General features: G+C 33.6%; 3 protein-coding genes across 6 annotated transcripts in view; 1 reads left to right on the top strand and 2 right to left on the bottom strand.

Annotated features, from left to right (window-relative positions):
- LOC132697844 (uncharacterized) overlaps positions 1-1910 on the top strand; it is a 32334-nt gene extending 30424 nt beyond the window's left edge. Inside the window, exon 5 of the mRNA XM_060663535.1 lies at positions 1626-1910. Coding sequence (XP_060519518.1) covers positions 1626-1899 — 274 coding nt within the window. The 3' untranslated portion in view covers positions 1900-1910. The remainder of the gene's footprint in view (positions 1-1625) is intronic.
- A 420-nt stretch (positions 1911-2330) lies between these two features.
- On the bottom strand, positions 2331-13174 carry LOC132697845 (bromodomain-containing protein DDB_G0270170-like). 4 transcript variants are annotated; one of them, XM_060663537.1, is made up of 12 exons: positions 11064-13174; positions 10955-11008; positions 10812-10868; positions 10653-10697; positions 10206-10250; positions 4196-4240; positions 4098-4142; positions 3995-4042; positions 3842-3880; positions 3167-3220; positions 2586-2639; positions 2331-2515 (listed from the first exon to the last, which is right to left on the bottom strand). In XM_060663537.1, the coding sequence occupies exons 1-12, from the start codon at positions 11089-11091 to the stop codon at positions 2337-2339; spliced, it is 693 nt and encodes a 230-aa protein (XP_060519520.1). In that variant the 5' UTR covers positions 11092-13174; the 3' UTR covers positions 2331-2336. The 4 variants fall into 4 exon arrangements, with proteins under 4 accessions (XP_060519520.1, XP_060519522.1, XP_060519521.1 ...); XM_060663539.1 differs by having other exon boundaries at positions 4196-4234; XM_060663538.1 differs by having other exon boundaries at positions 10206-10247.
- A 121-nt stretch (positions 13175-13295) lies between these two features.
- Positions 13296-17010, bottom strand: LOC132698649 (membrane protein BRI3-like; the record flags this gene model as incomplete). The annotated part of the gene is made up of 5 exons (XM_060664843.1): positions 13296-13716; positions 16479-16511; positions 16671-16715; positions 16774-16817; positions 16907-17010. Coding segments are annotated over 5 exons (438 nt in total), but the record flags the coding sequence as incomplete, so codon positions are not given.
- Positions 17011-17411: the final 401 nt, after the last annotated feature.

The raw sequence follows: 17411 nt of genomic DNA, 5'->3' as shown, positions 1-17411 counted from the left end.
GAGCATATACTTCTTTCTGTTCAACAAAAAAAAATAATTATCCGCATCTAAACTCCGGCGCAATATTTTATCCTCGCACGGATTTTTAAGAACGCTTCTTCATAATTTATGTAAATTTAAATGATAATAGTTAATTTTATATTTTTGTAATACTGATCTACAAAATTACGGTTATTCAGTGTTTTGAATTCTGCGCGGGGCGTTCAATTCGAGATAGAAATTCCACTAATTGCTATTGTTCGTTTAAAAGAGACGACGGGAATGGTGTAAAAAAAACGGAGAAAGTTGCGCCATATAATAATACTAAAACTTTCGTTGCACGGGCGCTCGGTTGTCGATAGAAAAAGTGTGGATAATTATTGTCTACGTGATGACCTCTGGATGCCTAAAGCCCGCCGATTCGGACCTTATTCCGCACGTATTCGCAACATTCAATGCCAGTTTACTTCCGCGTTATTTCATTACTTGCTTTTGAAGCCAAATGAAGGTTTACGATAACTGAGTCAGATTCCGTCTGAGCGCCTACCATACTTATTATTACATTTTTGGGTTCATTTTTTCATTGTTCGGGGAATCGTTTCCAACTTCAAAATGAAGAATTTTGTTATACAGGGTGTTTCAGTTTTTGTGTCACATAACTTAAACGGTATCTTTGAAATTAATTCAAAATGCTTGCCCACATTAATGAACACAACTTTTTTACCGCTCGGTGTATAACTTCTGGTTTTTATTTAATGTGAGAAACTTTTTCATTTTAGGTTGTTATGATTATGATTTATTTTATTGCTTTAGTGCTATAATACTTCACTTACAAAATATATAAAAATATTTGGTAATAATTTTGTGTTTTAAACGTTTTAAATCTTTAACTATACAATAAGATATACACTAAAGTGTAAAAAGACATATTACCAACTCATAAAATACACAAACACAATGGAGAAATTCCGAACACACACCTGTAGACAGGGTGTTTCAAAAAACATGCGCCAACGCTAGGCTGGATAATCGTCATTAATTGAAAAAATGGTGGTTATTTTTATCATTTTCTTTAGTGTTAATTTTTTAGAACAAAATTGATTGTGATCAAACGGTCCATAAAGTAAATATTCATAAAACTACCTTTTTCGGTCGAAAACGAGGCAACATACGCAAATCAACTCGAGATTAAAAAAGCTGTACTTTTAGTACCTTATTGCAAAACCTTAATTGCAAAAATGTCAATGACGTACATCTATTTGGCAATACTATTCACTGAACTTCACAATTTCAATATCAACAACGGCAACAAATATTTATCAAATTGTAAAATAGGCATTTTTTTATTTTATAGAGTCTTAGTCGAAAAAAAACACTTTTCGGTGACAAAATCCTTGCCTGTCAATTTGTAATATGGCACAAAAAAGAAATATTTTTATGTTTCATTTACTACCCAATAATTTTTTAAAAACATATTTACCTCTATTTTCTATTACCTTTACACCTGTGACTTTTGTATGTGTTTATTTTCATTAACTGTTCATTTTAAAGTATGTTTAAACCGTTTTAATTTTGGTTAGTATCAAACCATCGAAAACGAAACACAAACCATTCGCATTTATTTACTTTTATATTTCGTTTCGTAGGGTGCTGGGAATAATTTTCTTGATATTCGGCTTCTTAACCCTCATCGGAAGCTTAATCTACTGCGTCGTGATATGTCGGGACGTCAAGTCTCCAAGTGAAGTCAACCCCGACGAATTGTATTGGACGCATCATTGGTCGAAAACGATCGGGGCTTCCCCGGAAATTCATTACAAAACCGAAGAAAAATACGGCGACGACCATTACAGCGACGGCTACTCGATTGGTAAATTGTCGGGGAAGTATTCGGACAAGGATCAAAAGAGCCGTTACTGACGGATTCACGTGTACATTACCTAACTTAAAGCATAGACTAAATAAACATAACCTCCTACTGCGTTGCCAAATTTGAATAATTTTGAAATTTGAAATGAATGTATATTAATCTCTGGCAACAACCGAATGTCCTGTCCAACCTCAGTGTACTTTTTTTTCTTCTTCTTCCTATAGGGAACTTTCATTTTCATTGTTACTCTATGCCTATTTAGTCTATGCCTTAAAACATCTAACAAAAAAAACTCTAGTGACATCGGGCTTTATTTACGTACAAAAACAGCAACCTTCTATATCAAACTGAGAGCAAAATTTAAATCTGGCCCGGTGCGTCACACTGGCAGTTTCTTTAGGTTTAACACGAATGTTAATCTTCCTCTTAACCATGTAAATAATCACAACAGAATATGTTCTAAACTATAACATTAATAAACGACTCGTTAAAGACAAGTGTGGTCCGGCATTTGCAAGCCGCATTTTAAACATTCCCTACGTTGCATGAACAGGCAAAACAGGATACCGAGCGGGAACAGGAAAATGGCGAACAGCCACGCCGACAGAGGATAAAACGCCACCCAATTCGTACCCTGACATACTGGGCAAGGGCCAATACTATTACCTAAACGTTAAAAAGAAAGTATAAGTCGTTAGGGTTTGGCAAAAGTATTATTTCTCTGTTTATACTGTACCTGGTCGAACTGGTATTTGGTGGTAAGTCACAGGGTCGGGTTGAGGTTCGGGTGCTGGGAAAAACATCAAATTTGAAAATGTCGGTAAGTTTTTGCGGTTCTGATTGCACTTGGCGTTCTTTCCATTGAACATGAACGAGACAAGAAAGGCCACTCTATGTCTAACACATTGGTATTATTGGTATATCTTTAGGTCAACAGTTATCATTCGCTTTCACCGAAATTAATAGAAGTAATTATTTGTTACACTCTTCAATTTTTTTTTAGCAAGACAACATCATATGATTATTTTTTGACTCCACTTGACCCATTAACGACAATTAAACACCTCGCTAGGTATATAAGACCGATACCCTGTAACTATTTCTACTATGAAGAGTAGCATCAGAGAGCGAGAGAGAGATAGGCAATGTTCGAGGTGGAGTTTAGAGTGACCCATTTTGTCCTGTGCATATTCCGTATTGTTTTTGTATAGTTAAAGACCACTTTTTGAAAGTTTTGACTCAGCTCTTTTACCTAGGAAAAAAGGCCAACAACATCATGTGAAGTAGGTAGGCAATAGTATTGCTTTTTTAACTCACCCGGTAGTACGGCCAGCTGCTGATACGCTACTAAATCTGGTTGAGGTCTAGCTGCTAAAAAACCGTAGACAAATGAAACAGGTTTCTATTACTTTTAAGATTGGCAACGATCATGTTTCGGTGTCTTCGAAACGATCAGTAATAAAGTCCAATTTCGGTTGGTTTATTGAACACCGTTTAAATTAAACTCGTTAACACTATAGTTCGGTCAAAATAGAAATATAGAAATAGCGATATACGTGGGGTATATATAGAATCGCGATATCTTTGGAATGGTGCCCCTAGATACATAATTTTTATCTCTACGATATTTTTTGATAAAACCCTGTTCGAGAAAAACTCAATAAAAAGAAAATTTGAACTGTTGACCTTGTTTATCTTTTTTATTTGTACTGATCTACACAAAATCCACCTCTGTCAGAATTTTTACTATTTGATATGGTTCTCAAATTTGACCGGATTACCACGAAGACGAAAATAGTTGTATATAAAGCTTAAAATAAAGCTCGATTATAAATAATTCAGATTTTGTACAAAATCTGCATCAGCACCTTCTCACCGTGTCAGAAATAATGGTTTGTGCTATATAAAGCAGCCGTTATTGCGAAAAATACTTAAATAATTCTTTAAGCTTAAAACACCGCCATTCCTTGCGTAAATATAATAAGAACTTACGCTGCGAGGATGGAACATCTCCCGTTGCAGACGATATTGCTGAAAAATTATTTATCAAATTTTAAAAATATAAAAAACTGCTGATCAATAAGCAACATAAATTTTAATTAAATGCGATTTTTGTCCTCCTGGTCCACCTGGGTGTATACTTACTCGTTAACTCTATCGACTGTTCCCGCTCTGTGGGGGTGGTGACAGTAACTAAAAGCAAAAATCTGATAGAACTCGCAAAAATGGTAACGCGTAAAGTACTCGCCTTCCGTCAGATATCCGGTTGATGTCATTTCGGCCAACGAAGTCTCTGAAACGCACCGAATATGTATTTTAAAAACGTGTATTTTACCTTTTGCTCACGTTGTTGGAATTGTGGCGGCTCGTATGGTGGGACTCGCCCTGCAACTTTAAAAAGGCTAAATTAACATTTACATTTTAGTATTTATTTTAATATTTGTATTTTATAATAACGACAAATGTTCATTGTTTCGCAAATTTTGACATGCACTGTCACTCTCTAATACTGTAAAAAGCTAAATTGTGGTCAAGACGTCAAGCATTTGTTGGCCTACAGATAACTCTATTCTTATTAATAATTTTAGGTTTGTTATCGTAAACAAACCTTTAAAACCACTACATTTTTATACTTAAAGTCACACTGCCACTAATTCCTTGGTATAGTCTGTCTCAAACTTCATCGTGCTGATTTTTGCCCGCAATTATGGAAGTTACCTGCCGACGGCAATAAAACTATTGTCCGGTAAGTATTAAAGGACAGAACATTAGGGATGGACTCTCAAAGGGTTTAATAATATATATTTTTTTGTTTATTTTGGTGTGTATAATCTTATTAAGTTACACATGACATTAAATATATACAATAAATTCATAGCTATACATACGTACATACATAAATACATTTTTATTCTAAATGTCTAAATCTAATTCTAATCATTATATTATTATTTATGTTGTTTTGTATAGAAATGTAAGAGTCCTCGATTTTTATATTGTGCCGTATGGAATTTTTCGAGCGGTCACTTAGTATGTTTATTTATTTATTTATTGCAAGTTTAGGTCGCTTACAGTACTTAGTACCAAAAAATAGCAACCACAATGTTAGTTCAAATCGGTGGATTTATACAAAACAAACATAAGTCGTATCTAGAACATTATACAAAAAGAGGAAGATATTTAACACTCATACACTGGTAAGTTACACTATAAGTCCTAATAATGGAGTATTTGATATATCGTTTAAACTGCATCTGAGACATTGAAGAGATGTCGAGGTTAAAATTCGAGTTAAGTGTATTATACGAACTTTGCATTCTTAGCAAAGGGGAATGCTGCCCTATGTTGGTTCTATTAGATGGGATTTCAAAGAGATTAGCGTATCTTAAATCTCGAGCGGGAATTCTAAAGTTTCGACAAAAGATGTGGAGAATTAATTTGTGAGTGAGTTATTTTGTAAAACATACACAAGTCTGCCACAGTCCTACTATATGGGATTTCAAAGAGATTAGCGTATCTTAAATCTCGAGCGGGAATTCTAAAGTTAAGTTTCGACAAAAGATGTGGAGAATTAATTTGTGAGTGAGTTATTTTGTAAAACATACACAAGTCTGCCACAGTTCTACTATATGGGATTTCAAAGGGATTAGCGTATCTTAAATCTCGAGCGGGAATTCTAAAGTTAAGTTTCGACAAAAGATGTGGAGAATTAATTTGTGAGTGAGTTATTTTGTAAAACATACACAAGTCTGCCACAGTTCTACTATATGGGATTTCAAAGAGATTAGGGCATCTTAAATCTCGAACGGGAATTCTAAAGTTAAGTTTCGACAAAAGATGTGAAGAATTAATTTGTGAGTGAGTTATTTTGTAAAACATACACAAGTCTGCCATAGTTCTACTATATGGGATTTCAAAGAGATTAGCGTATCTTAAATCTCGAGCGGGAATTCTAAAGTTAAGATTCGACAAAAGATGGGGAGAATCAATTTGTGAGTGAGTTATTTTGTAAAGCATACACAAGTCTGCCATAGTTCTACTATATGGGATTTCAAAGAGATTAGCGTATCTTAAATCTCGAGCGGGAATTCTAAAGTTAAGTTTCGACAAAAGATGTGGAGAATTAATTTGTGAGTGAGTTATTTTGTAAAACATACACAAGTCTGCCACAGTCCGTTTATCTTCCAAACTAAGTATTTTAAACCGATTTTTAATTGGGCGATAATCTCTTTCTTTTATACGAGTGTGGATCGTAAGAGCGAGAAATTTAATTTTAATTACATTTAATTAAATTTTTTATCAAATTTATAATACTGGGACTTTTGATTTTACTTGGTTCCACGAACGCTATATACCCAGCCAAATTATCAGACACATACCGTTGCATATGAACGTAGGACTTGCGCTTTTGTAAATGAAGTCAAAATATACTATTTTCTAAAAAATATTGCTGGATTTCAGTTTTTGAACTTGATGAGTTCGGTGCTGTGCATAGCAGACGGCTGTGGTAGCTTGACCATAACACTGTTAATCGGAATATTTTTTTAAAACACTAGCTGACCCGGCAGACTTCGTACTGCCTCAATCGATAGATAAAAGACCTAAACTTTTGTATTAAATAATCTTAAAATAAACAAAACGAATCCATATTCACTAAAAAAGCATTTTTTAATGAAGCACGAAGTTTTATTATTATATTATTATTATAACACGTTGAAAGTGGGCATGAAATTGTCCTGTATAATATGTGTATTGGCAAATAACGTAATCTGGAAACAAATGTTATATTTCTAAATGTTAGCCAAGAATTTCTTAGGAACATTTCCAATCCCAGAAACTAAAGATCGTAAAGGATCTGGTGGTGGGACCAATTGTGGCAATCTTACTTTGACTCCACCACGACACGATCCCGTATATTCATCAATTGCCGGATTTTAATGAAATACAGATCGTTCAAGAATTACAGGAGCACTGCGTCTGCGAATTCGCTCAATTTAATTATATCGTGGTTGCTGTTGTTGTGTTTGATGTGCACAAACTTGTTGCATTCTAAGCCTATCTACTTCATTGTCGCTCACTAAATGACGCAATTCTGACATAGCAATACGACTATTTACTTGATCTGTCTCTCTCGGGCCATCAGTGCGGTTAGCACGTGAGGTAGCTCTTCGCACATTTGATTGATTGCGACAACCTAAGTCATGCCATCTTCTCCTCGGCATCGTGAATTGTAATTAATCAAGGTGAGAAAATTTTTCGCTCACTCAGCAGTAAAGTGTCACTATCACAAAATGTAAAAAAGAGCACATTATTTGGAATGTCACTATCACAAAGGACCACCGCGCACTCAGAGATATCGCAACATAATATCGTAATACTTTTTTACGTGTTCTGAAGTGCGACAGGATGGATTGACATATTAGTTGGTTGTCAAAGCTAATGTCAAATATTATGGTTGCGTTCAGATATTTAATTTGTGACAAAAATTAATATTTATTAATCCACAAAACACAATAATCTGATAGATTAACAACTGAAGTTAGCTAAAATTAAATTTAGAGAAGCGAATCAAATTGAAAATCAGTACTACTAATAATCTATTACTTTTTGTGACCATACAATTTGGACGCATTCGCGACATTCGACTTTTGTTGAGTGTTCGGAACGCGCGCGCAAAGACTATTTTGATAGATATGATTGGATTTAACTTGCAGCGGTAATAAATTGAAAATTGACTCTTTGAAGTTAGGAATACACTTACATTTCTTAGACAACAGTGAGTGATTATAATTTAATAAGAACTTTAATGAATAGCAATAAAGTTCCAATTGACACTACATTTTATTTAGGAAAAAAAGTTTATATAGGAAAAAGAAAAGCGCTGTTTTTAGGGTTTCCCCGGCAATTATTATAATTTTTCTCACGTTTTAAACCTTCCCTAGACCTCCACGAACCTTTCAAAACCAAGATAAGATAAACCCGTTCTGCCCCGTTCTCGAGTTTTAAAGAGACAGCAGTTGATTTTTATAGATATTATAGATTGTTTTGAAATGAATTTTGAAAAAATTCGGCACTTGAACAGCAAGCAGTTCGGACAAATCCGTCTTCTGACCCAGCGTATATTATGCTGATGCATTCTCCTTTATTGACAGTTTTGAGTGGAATCAACCCATCCTTTGAATACGGTGTCGTGTGTATCGAATCATGTTTCACCAATGTAAATTATGGATCTCTTGTCTTCTGATGTTAGTTTTTTGAGAAAGTTGCACAAAGAAAACTTCGCGATTTAAATTAATACATATGGGTACTTGTGACTCAATTATGCATTCAAAGATTTATTGACAGAAAAAAAGTTAAGTATGTATTAAAACTTACCATGGGCTTCAGTCAAAACGGAACAAAAATTCGAAGGTACAATTTTCTTTTAGCAAATATGTCGTCGCTATGATACTTTCTCCTATGGATTGAATAAAATAGAAATGATCAGCTCACTAGTTGCCAATTTTCATCAATATTATATCATTTGAAGGTTCTATGTACGACCAGTCCATGACTACGTTAAATCCTACTTCAATTACAGGGAACCATTGAGGATTCAGTTAGAGGTTTTCTCTGGGGTGAAGATATTGCAAGCTTAAGTAAATTATTATAAATTAATTCTATAAACAAACTACTGGTCTTATTGCGCCCACGTGATAACTTATTGGTTGTGGCCAATTTTGAAAATATATTTATTGTGTCGTTGCCATATTACGATCTACCGACTACAGTATACGCTGTATGTTATGGTGATCTAGATTCATCCTTTCTTTGGAAGTGTTACTATTTTGAACTGTTTTTACTTTAAAACAGAAAATCGCCATAAAATATAAAATAAAGAGAATAAAATTAACAAATTAAAGAACCTTTATTTGACAAAATAAATAAGAACTAAAAGTTCAGATTTTCAAGAAATTATAGATATTTACATGACACTTGTTTCGACAACACCGTGACAACACTTGTGAATATATATAATTTTGTAAAAATCTGAACTTTTAGTTCTTATTTATTTTGATAAATGGATTTTCATCATGTAAAAGCCACCTCAGTTCAATTTTTGAAAGAAGCTGAAATTGGTTTCTTGGCTATTTGGTATTTCAAATTCCTTCTACGTCGTCGAATATGTTCCCAAAACATTTGGTTTTTTAACAAAATGTCTACAAAATAAAACATGTAAATACATATAATTTCGTGAAAATCTGAACTTTTAGTTCATATTTATTTTGTTAATTGGATTTTCATCGACTAAAAGCCACCTCAGTTCAACCTTTATTTGTATATTTTGACATGTATACCGACACAGAGGTATTATTTGAAATTTCATTCAAAATTAATCTTAATGCCTATAACGGCAGACGGTCCCTTTAATTTAACCCTTTTAAAATTTCTACGGAAAAATGTAAGATGATATAATACTATTTTCAGAAAATTTAGGAGCTTTCATCAAAAATTTCATTCAAAAAAAATATATTAAGAGCAATCCCTAGAACTATTTGATGTAGTTTATGGTGGTGTATCAAATTATAACCAGATACTTGGTATATAACTAACGTTCTGCCCATTTTTTTTTTTTGGTGAGATCTGATTAATATATTAATATATTATTGCATTTTTGAATATAAATTTTTTCTCTCTTACGAAATCATGGACACAATTCTTCTGATGTGTGATAATTGATCCCAAAAATTAAAAATCATTAAGTTGTTGCCAAAGGCTTAAAAACATCTTCCAGTCAAATATTTGTTGGTCTAGGGATAACCCTGTTGTTATTAATAATTTTCGGCTTAACCTTTAAAACCGCTAGCGAAGCCGCATTTTTTTGAATTTGGAAATTTTGAATAATTTTGTTATAATGTTAGCGAAAGTCAGGCGTGATTGCTGTACAATAGCGTATTGTAGAATACGGAGTGCAGAAAAAAAAATTATTTCTCTTCGACACTCCAACACTATTAAAAATCTGTTTTGAAATAATTTGGCAGCAAGTATAATAATATAGTGTTCAATCCAAATTAAATATTTCACTCCTTATTTATCATTACAAAAAGAAACAAGAAAGATTTTAAAACGCAATTTTGTAAAAAAAATAATTATGTGTGTATAAAAAAAAATATTAAAGTTAACGGATGACACCTGCGCCGCGATTTTGAAATCAAATATCTACTTGCGGTACATCGCTGAAAAGAAGAATATTCTTAACCCGAAAAATATACAGGGTGGAATTTAACCGCCGGACATAATAAATAGTATGAAACAATTTAAAATAAATGTCAATTTTTCCCTGCGTTTAGTAAAACAAATTGAGTTTTGCACTTACGTTGTTCCAGTTCTGGCGGTTCGTAGGCGGGCGGCGGTTCATCTCCGGGAAAGAAAAAATTAATAAAGAAAATAATATAAACACAAAAACATATGAGTTTTACATAAAAAACCAGTACCGGTTTAGTATTCCGTCTACCAGACTTGACCTAATAGTATTTCCGCTTAGATTTGGTTAGTTTTCGTTTGGTTATGCAGTCTACCAATACTTACTAGAAACAAAAACCAAAACTAACCAACCGATTTAGTTTATCTTACACTTTCAAGGTAGAATACGTACCAAATCTAATAAACTTGGGTAAACATGTTTTATTGCATAGTACCAAGGCTCGAAAATGCCATTTTAATGATAATTGTAATTAACAAAAGAGCGAAAAGTAAATTACCGCCCTCTTGCGTCATTTTCATGTAAACTAGGACTAACAATTAGAAAAAAATCAATCCTTACTTCCGATGTCTGACCGCGACGGTTGATAAACTGGGGTCGATCCATCTGAAATAAATTAAAAAAAAAAACACCTACATAAATCAATTTAATTCAATATTTTAAAAATTTACAATTTTGGTCAGTGTATTTTATGAAATACTGAAGTATATCTGGAGTTACCTGTTATGTTTGTTTGGGTGCTCGAACTTGCCCGACTTGAACTTGTATGTTGTTTTGCTGTAAATTAATAATAATAAACACATAGCGCAGACTATAACACATTATTTTTAGCGCCCACAAACACCTGCAGGACTAAAACTCACCTGAACTGGTCGGCGGATCCACCGCTACTTGTTTAATCGGATAAGATTGCGTTCCTGAAAATGTAAATTTCCCATTTGGGACAAATCCTACGACACGGTTGAAACTTACCTTGTTGACCCGCATCGCCTCGTGCCATTTTGTTCAGTAATCCAAGTGCGTTCTATACAAAACCTTCCAGTTCAGAATAACATTATTATCTGCTTATCTCGCCTGATTAGATGCCGGTATTATAACGTTTAAGCAAAATTCGACAACGTAGAACAATTGTCTGGAAGATGTTCAAGATATCCCCCTTTCGACGATATCGGCCAGCAATTTCAACGAGCATTCTATCCCATACAAGACACATAGACGTAGCACATCGGAAAATGATGGAATATGATCCCATCTATATCGTTGGGTATTAAAACGGACTTTTTTTTTACTTTGGAAAGACGATCGCTTTGCTTATCATCGAGATACGAGTAGGTTATTGAGCTGTTTCCAAGGTGTTTTTAGCCAGTATTCAGTGACGGGGTTTTAATTTTTTAACAGGGCTCCTGTTTTTTCATTTTTTTGAAATAAATAGTAATCTGAGTTTCGTTTCTGTTCATTTCTTATTGCTAATATGCACCGCTGAATAAGCGTCGCAATACACGAGACTATCGCAAAACGATATGGTGGTTTATAACTTTTTTGGTACTTTGAGGAAACTATAGAAACCAAACCTAACCAACTTTTAAAAAATATCCAAAACAATATTTCAAAAACAAAACAAGATAAGTAGTTCCTCTGGCGTACCATTTTTTTTGCAATTAGTTAGGTTAGGGTTATGAACTGAATGCATGCGTTGTAGTAATTTTATCGATGATATGCAATGTGGTCTGCTTTTAACATTTTTTTATTTGACATAGGTACTTTTCAAAGCAGGTGTATAAAAAATTTCTTAATAAAAATTATTTAAATCAATAATTTACTGCAAATTGTGTTAATTACGATACTGTTTCAATTTTATAGTATGCAAAGAATCATAATTGTAAGTACCTACTTACCTATCAGTTCCAGTAAATATGATTAACACCGCATTCTAGGATCGCTTTACGATCGATATTAAAATTGGACCCAGTGTAAATTCAATTTGAAGTTCTTAAAAACAGTTTGCAAAATGATTATTGATGGAACTAAATGGATTGTCGATCAAGATATACAAAGAGTGACCCTAAACCGTCAAACGTCTAAGATCGGTTTTACTAACTTGACTAATCAAAACTAACTTGATTCGTTTTCAAGATATAAATACAAATCGTTTTTTTTTTTTAGAATAAAATTGTTAATCGCAGTGGCATCACAGAGTGTAATCAAATTGATATTTATAGGAAAATTTATTGTGTGCTACTGTTCCTTCGTATGTTTAATATTGTTTTGAATTAAAACTATTTAAAATACACTTTTTTTGCATTGTCAGTTTTTCGTAACACGTTTTGTTTTTGAAAAAACTAAATAAAAACAGTACATGTTGCTACACCAATTAAAACAATAACTAAAAATCCAAGCAAAAAATATTCAATCTTTTCTGAAATGAAACACTACGTTAAAATAATTTTGTGATATCGCAACATCAACATTTAACATTGAAAAACATTCCTCTTGACGGATTGATTGTGTCGTGCAGCGGACACTCCGCTGGTGTAATCTCTTGATGTACTTTAACAATCATTTTCCGTATAGTACCTTCATCATTAACGAGCTCGTGATAAAGGAGTTAAATTCAGACAGCGCGCAAGACAAGGCAAGAGGCCATCTTGACCACAACTCTTCCATCTTTCTGGAAAATTATGGTACAGATATATGTTTGACCTGATTTTTATTTTTTCGTCTTACATGAACAGGGCAGCCGACGATTTATTTGTTTTTATTCTTCTTCTCAAAAACAAATCAGGTTAGGAAAGAACTTCAAGAGACAAAAAAATGAATTTTTAATTGCCTAATCTGAAAAGTATTGGCGTACCGTAAATGAATGTCAAATTTTATCAAAATCAAAAAAAAGATTGTTTGAAAAATTAATAAAAAACAATTTTGTATAAAAACTTTGACGCCCTGTATCGCGAAAACAAATCAAGTTATAACATATGTTTATGAAAAAAAAGTATTTTTTTACCTGAAAACCGGTCTTACACGTTTGACGATTTAACCCTGTATAATACTAAAAAGAATTACATTCCAAGAAATTTGGTGTAACTAAAACCAAACCAAAAAATGTAAAAAACAAATAAATACTTTAGTTATGAGACCAATAACCATTCGAATATTTTTAAGACTGATCAGGAGCAAATGGAATATATTTAGAACAAAAATTGCATGTAAACAGAATAATAATATTTGGTATTTAATGTTCAACCTACATACGTACATATTAAGGAGATATTTTTCACACTCCGAAGTCCGTATTGTAAACCTGGAGCCATATAGCATAGATAGCAATTGAAACGAAATAGTTGAAGCCTTCGTACGTCTAATAATAAAATACATCGAACAGTATTTTGAAAGTTAAGTTGAAAGCTTTGCCAGTATTAACCCACGGTAAACCCGCATTTGCTGCATTTCTTCTTGCGCATGCAGCAGCAACAAATTATCCCGCATGGAAAACAGAAAAAGCAGAGTAACCAGGCGCAACAAGGATAGGTTCCGGTCCAGCTCTTGTTTTTACACACTGGACAAGATCCTGGACCAGTTGCAGGGGCGGAAACGTGAACCACTGTAGTTGTTTGGGTCGGCGCCATTTCTGTAAAAGGGGTTGATTTTATAATATACTCACAACTTACTCGGTACTTGATATAGCTATTTATTTACGGCATTAAATTAAATGAAACAAACTTAATAACAAAATTAAAAAACTGACATAAACAAAACTAAGTACGAACCAGGCTTACCAACGAGAACTGAAACGGTACTTTTTAATTTCCTCGTAGTTTTTAAATAAGCGAATAAATTAAGTGTTGCGCCGCTTTGTTATATCATTGAAACATACGTGAACAAAGCAAAAAAAAAACTAGTCCCTATTACTGGAAAGAAAATATTTAAAATTATGATATAATGGTCAAAAAGACCTAAACGTTTGAAGGTAGGCAACCAACAATTTTTCTGGCCGTTGGGCGTTAGTTTTGGTTAGCTTAGCCTAAAAAGGTGTATGCCGGGTGGAGCTGTTTTTTGGTACTCTTTCTATTGGTCAGTGACGTTCGGGTTAAATTCCAAACTCTGTGCGAACGGTCTTGGGACTGTCATAGCAAAAGTACTATTCTAGGATTATTTTTGCCGGACATATCCTGTTCATGCTATAGGATTTTTCTTTGTGTTCCTTTTTGTTTGATTGTTTTCATAGTCCTATTGTGAGAAATATAATGGATTTAAGTAATATGACTGAGTCATCAAGTTCAAGTTCTACGTCATCATAAAAAAATGAAGATTTTATAGACGCTCTTTTAGACGTTATTTTAACTGAATCTTTGAAAACTCACACTTAACTATTGTATAGCACAAACATTGATAATAAATGTATTGAAAAGTTAGGTTGAACTAATTGAACATCAAAATAATCAAAAAATTCATATAATTTAGATTATGACACAAAGTCGACGAAGAGATCCTAAAAGGGCATATGGAGTTTTACCAAATCGTTGACAGTTCGAAAACAGTTGTAGGATGAAGCCAAGGCGCACCTAGTTCTGCGCAGTCGGAGGACAAACAGTTCAAAGATAGTCCAAGTAAACAAATCCGAATACGCCTAATAATTCCCGAATCGGGACAATTCGAAAATAGCTCCAGAGTTCGAGACGTTTGGCAACATATGTACGCACCTGTATGATAAACCGTGATTAACCTCGTATATTTTCTGTAGTTTGGAATCGACGGTATCCAATCAATTTTAATATCGCAGGGATTTAACGGTAACAAAGGCGTGCTGGTTCAGTGGTTATTGAGGTTAACGCGTTCTTGGTAGAGTTTTGCTTAAATTGTATACCGCTGACCTTCGCTGCCTTAAATCAACTGCCTTGGTTAAACCCGGACCTGGTGTATAAGATCACATGTTGGATTTAAAACATTTTAATTTACATATTGACATATTTACATTCTTCGGCATTATATATTATACAGTGCCCGCGTATATGACGGTACTCTACTTTTATTTTTTTGTACCCTTGTATATAGGGAAAACGAATGCTTGCAAATGTTCTATTACTTAACCGTAGCAAAAATTAAAAAAATAGTTTCATCACAACTGAATAAATTAATTAAAGTGTTTAAAAATCATTTTTTATCTTGCAAAAACTGACCAAGCAAATATATTCCAAATTGCTATGCAAATAGCACATCAAAAGACCTATCAATGACCCCCCTTACCATTTAAAAAAAATATTTAAAATGGTGTTCTGCTGTCATATTGACATTTTGAAATGTTTTATGGCGGGCGGGATATTATATTATCTATGCTATTATGTTGATATTATATTGCCTATGCTCATAACTACCAGGCAACATAAGTTTGGATCTGCCATTTTTTGGCAGTACTGAATTCCAATTAAAAATTCAGCGACAACACGAGTTAAGTGTGTGGAGATTACTGTTGAAAAAGAACATGTACAAAAATGTCATCCGCGCCTGAGGAGGTATTTACCATCCCTACACAAGGATAGGGGTGAGTACCCAACACCATCATTAATTGTCTGTTGCAAGTTTTCCACGCACTGGCCAAAGCATATAGCTATTAATATAATATAGTGGCCCTGATATAGCCACTCACGCATTTCACTCATCAACCACCACCACTTCACTCGTTTTCCCACCACATTTAACGAAATACAGGCATATTTTGAGAAAATCCTGCCTTAAAAATGCCTCATTCAAACTTATTAACGATCTGTCAGAAGAAATGTTGGTTGTTGAATACCGCAAGGTTATAAGCCAGATTCTCGAACAAAATTTCATAGTTGCTTCGTAAGTTCCTGTATTATCGGCATAGACAAGGCAATTATGTCTCTATGTAGTGTATATATATATATATATATATATATATATATATATATATATATATATATATATATATATATATATATATATATATATATATATATAGGGCGGCGACGATATTCTCTATGGCAAAATGGCGCCATATATATATATATATATATATATATATATATATATATATATATATATATATATATATATATATGGCGCCACAATATCCTTGGCATTCTCCACAGAAAAATTTTGACGACGGCCAAAATATCAACAAAAAAATTTGAACGAAATTCTACGAGTGTTGGTGTTGGTATTCTCTAAAAAAAATTATATTATCACAATAATGATTATTATAAATAGTCATAGCTTCCGGAACTATTTTTAAAGCAAAATTAAATGCAAATTATCGCGTTATCATTCGCGTTGGTATCCGGTAAGTATTACATGTGACATTGTTTGTATAGGATTTGCACAAATTATACCCACAATTAAAGTCCAATAAACGTGTAAGAAGATAAAACTTACGTGGAGGTCCAGGCGGGTGGTGCTGCTCTGAATCTAAAAAGAATAATTATACCTAACTAAATTTGCCATACAATAATATTGAAACAATTTAATTATACATAAAATCTTTTTTTAAGCCCACAGTATATTTTGTTGATAAACGGGTTTATTTAACGCTATTTAATTATTTAATTACGAGAAAAGTATAATTACAAGCAATAGCTGGCGGCACGTTATGGACGAACCCAGGACTAGGTGCTGTTGGGGAATAAGGAGGGGGTAAATTCGTTTTCTCCATTTACGATGCGTCACCTACCTCCACTTCTTTTGTTTCGCACCAACAAAAATGCAAAGTCCTCTCTTCAGATCGCAAGTGATATACGGAGCAAAACCATTAAAAGATAGATATTGTTTCAACTTTATGAATGTATTTGTAAAATTATTACTACCTTAACTTCTCCCAATTAATATTTCGCCACCAACTGTGTTCTACGATTGTTGCTAAGCGAACGCCCGCAGACGCATGTAACGCAATCTTACTTCGGCTTTGTGTTAAACATCCGTATCAGCGAAACTGCAACCGACAACAATTTTCATGGTCAGATGCAGCAAATGCTCACGGTTAATTTTTTTCAAAATGGAGCAGTATGCGCAAAAACCTTAACTTTTCCCATTTAGTATCTTATGGTGTATCCATAACATGCTATTTTTCGCTCTAAGCATAGGAGTAAATGGTCGCTGATGACGTCTGCGATGGACGCGTATTGTTCGATTTATCGCATCTCCTTGTAAGAGCGGCTAATCACAGTTTTACGATCGGGAGTAAACGATGCGAGCGGACGCTTTATTCTGGTACAGGCTTCCTGAGGAGATTTTTTGTGTGTTTTCAGCAATACTAATCTGACGTCACTGAAACCTCGCAAAGTCATTTACTGTACAAATCAAGCCCTCGCA

This window comes from Cylas formicarius, unplaced genomic scaffold (assembly GCF_029955315.1).
Source record: "Cylas formicarius isolate icCylForm1 unplaced genomic scaffold, icCylForm1.1 PGA_scaffold_2__14_contigs__length_35257938, whole genome shotgun sequence".
Lineage (NCBI taxonomy): Eukaryota > Metazoa > Arthropoda > Insecta > Coleoptera > Brentidae > Cylas > Cylas formicarius.
The sequence above is the reverse complement of the archived record's forward strand: the minus strand, read 5'-3'. Positions and strand labels throughout refer to the sequence as shown.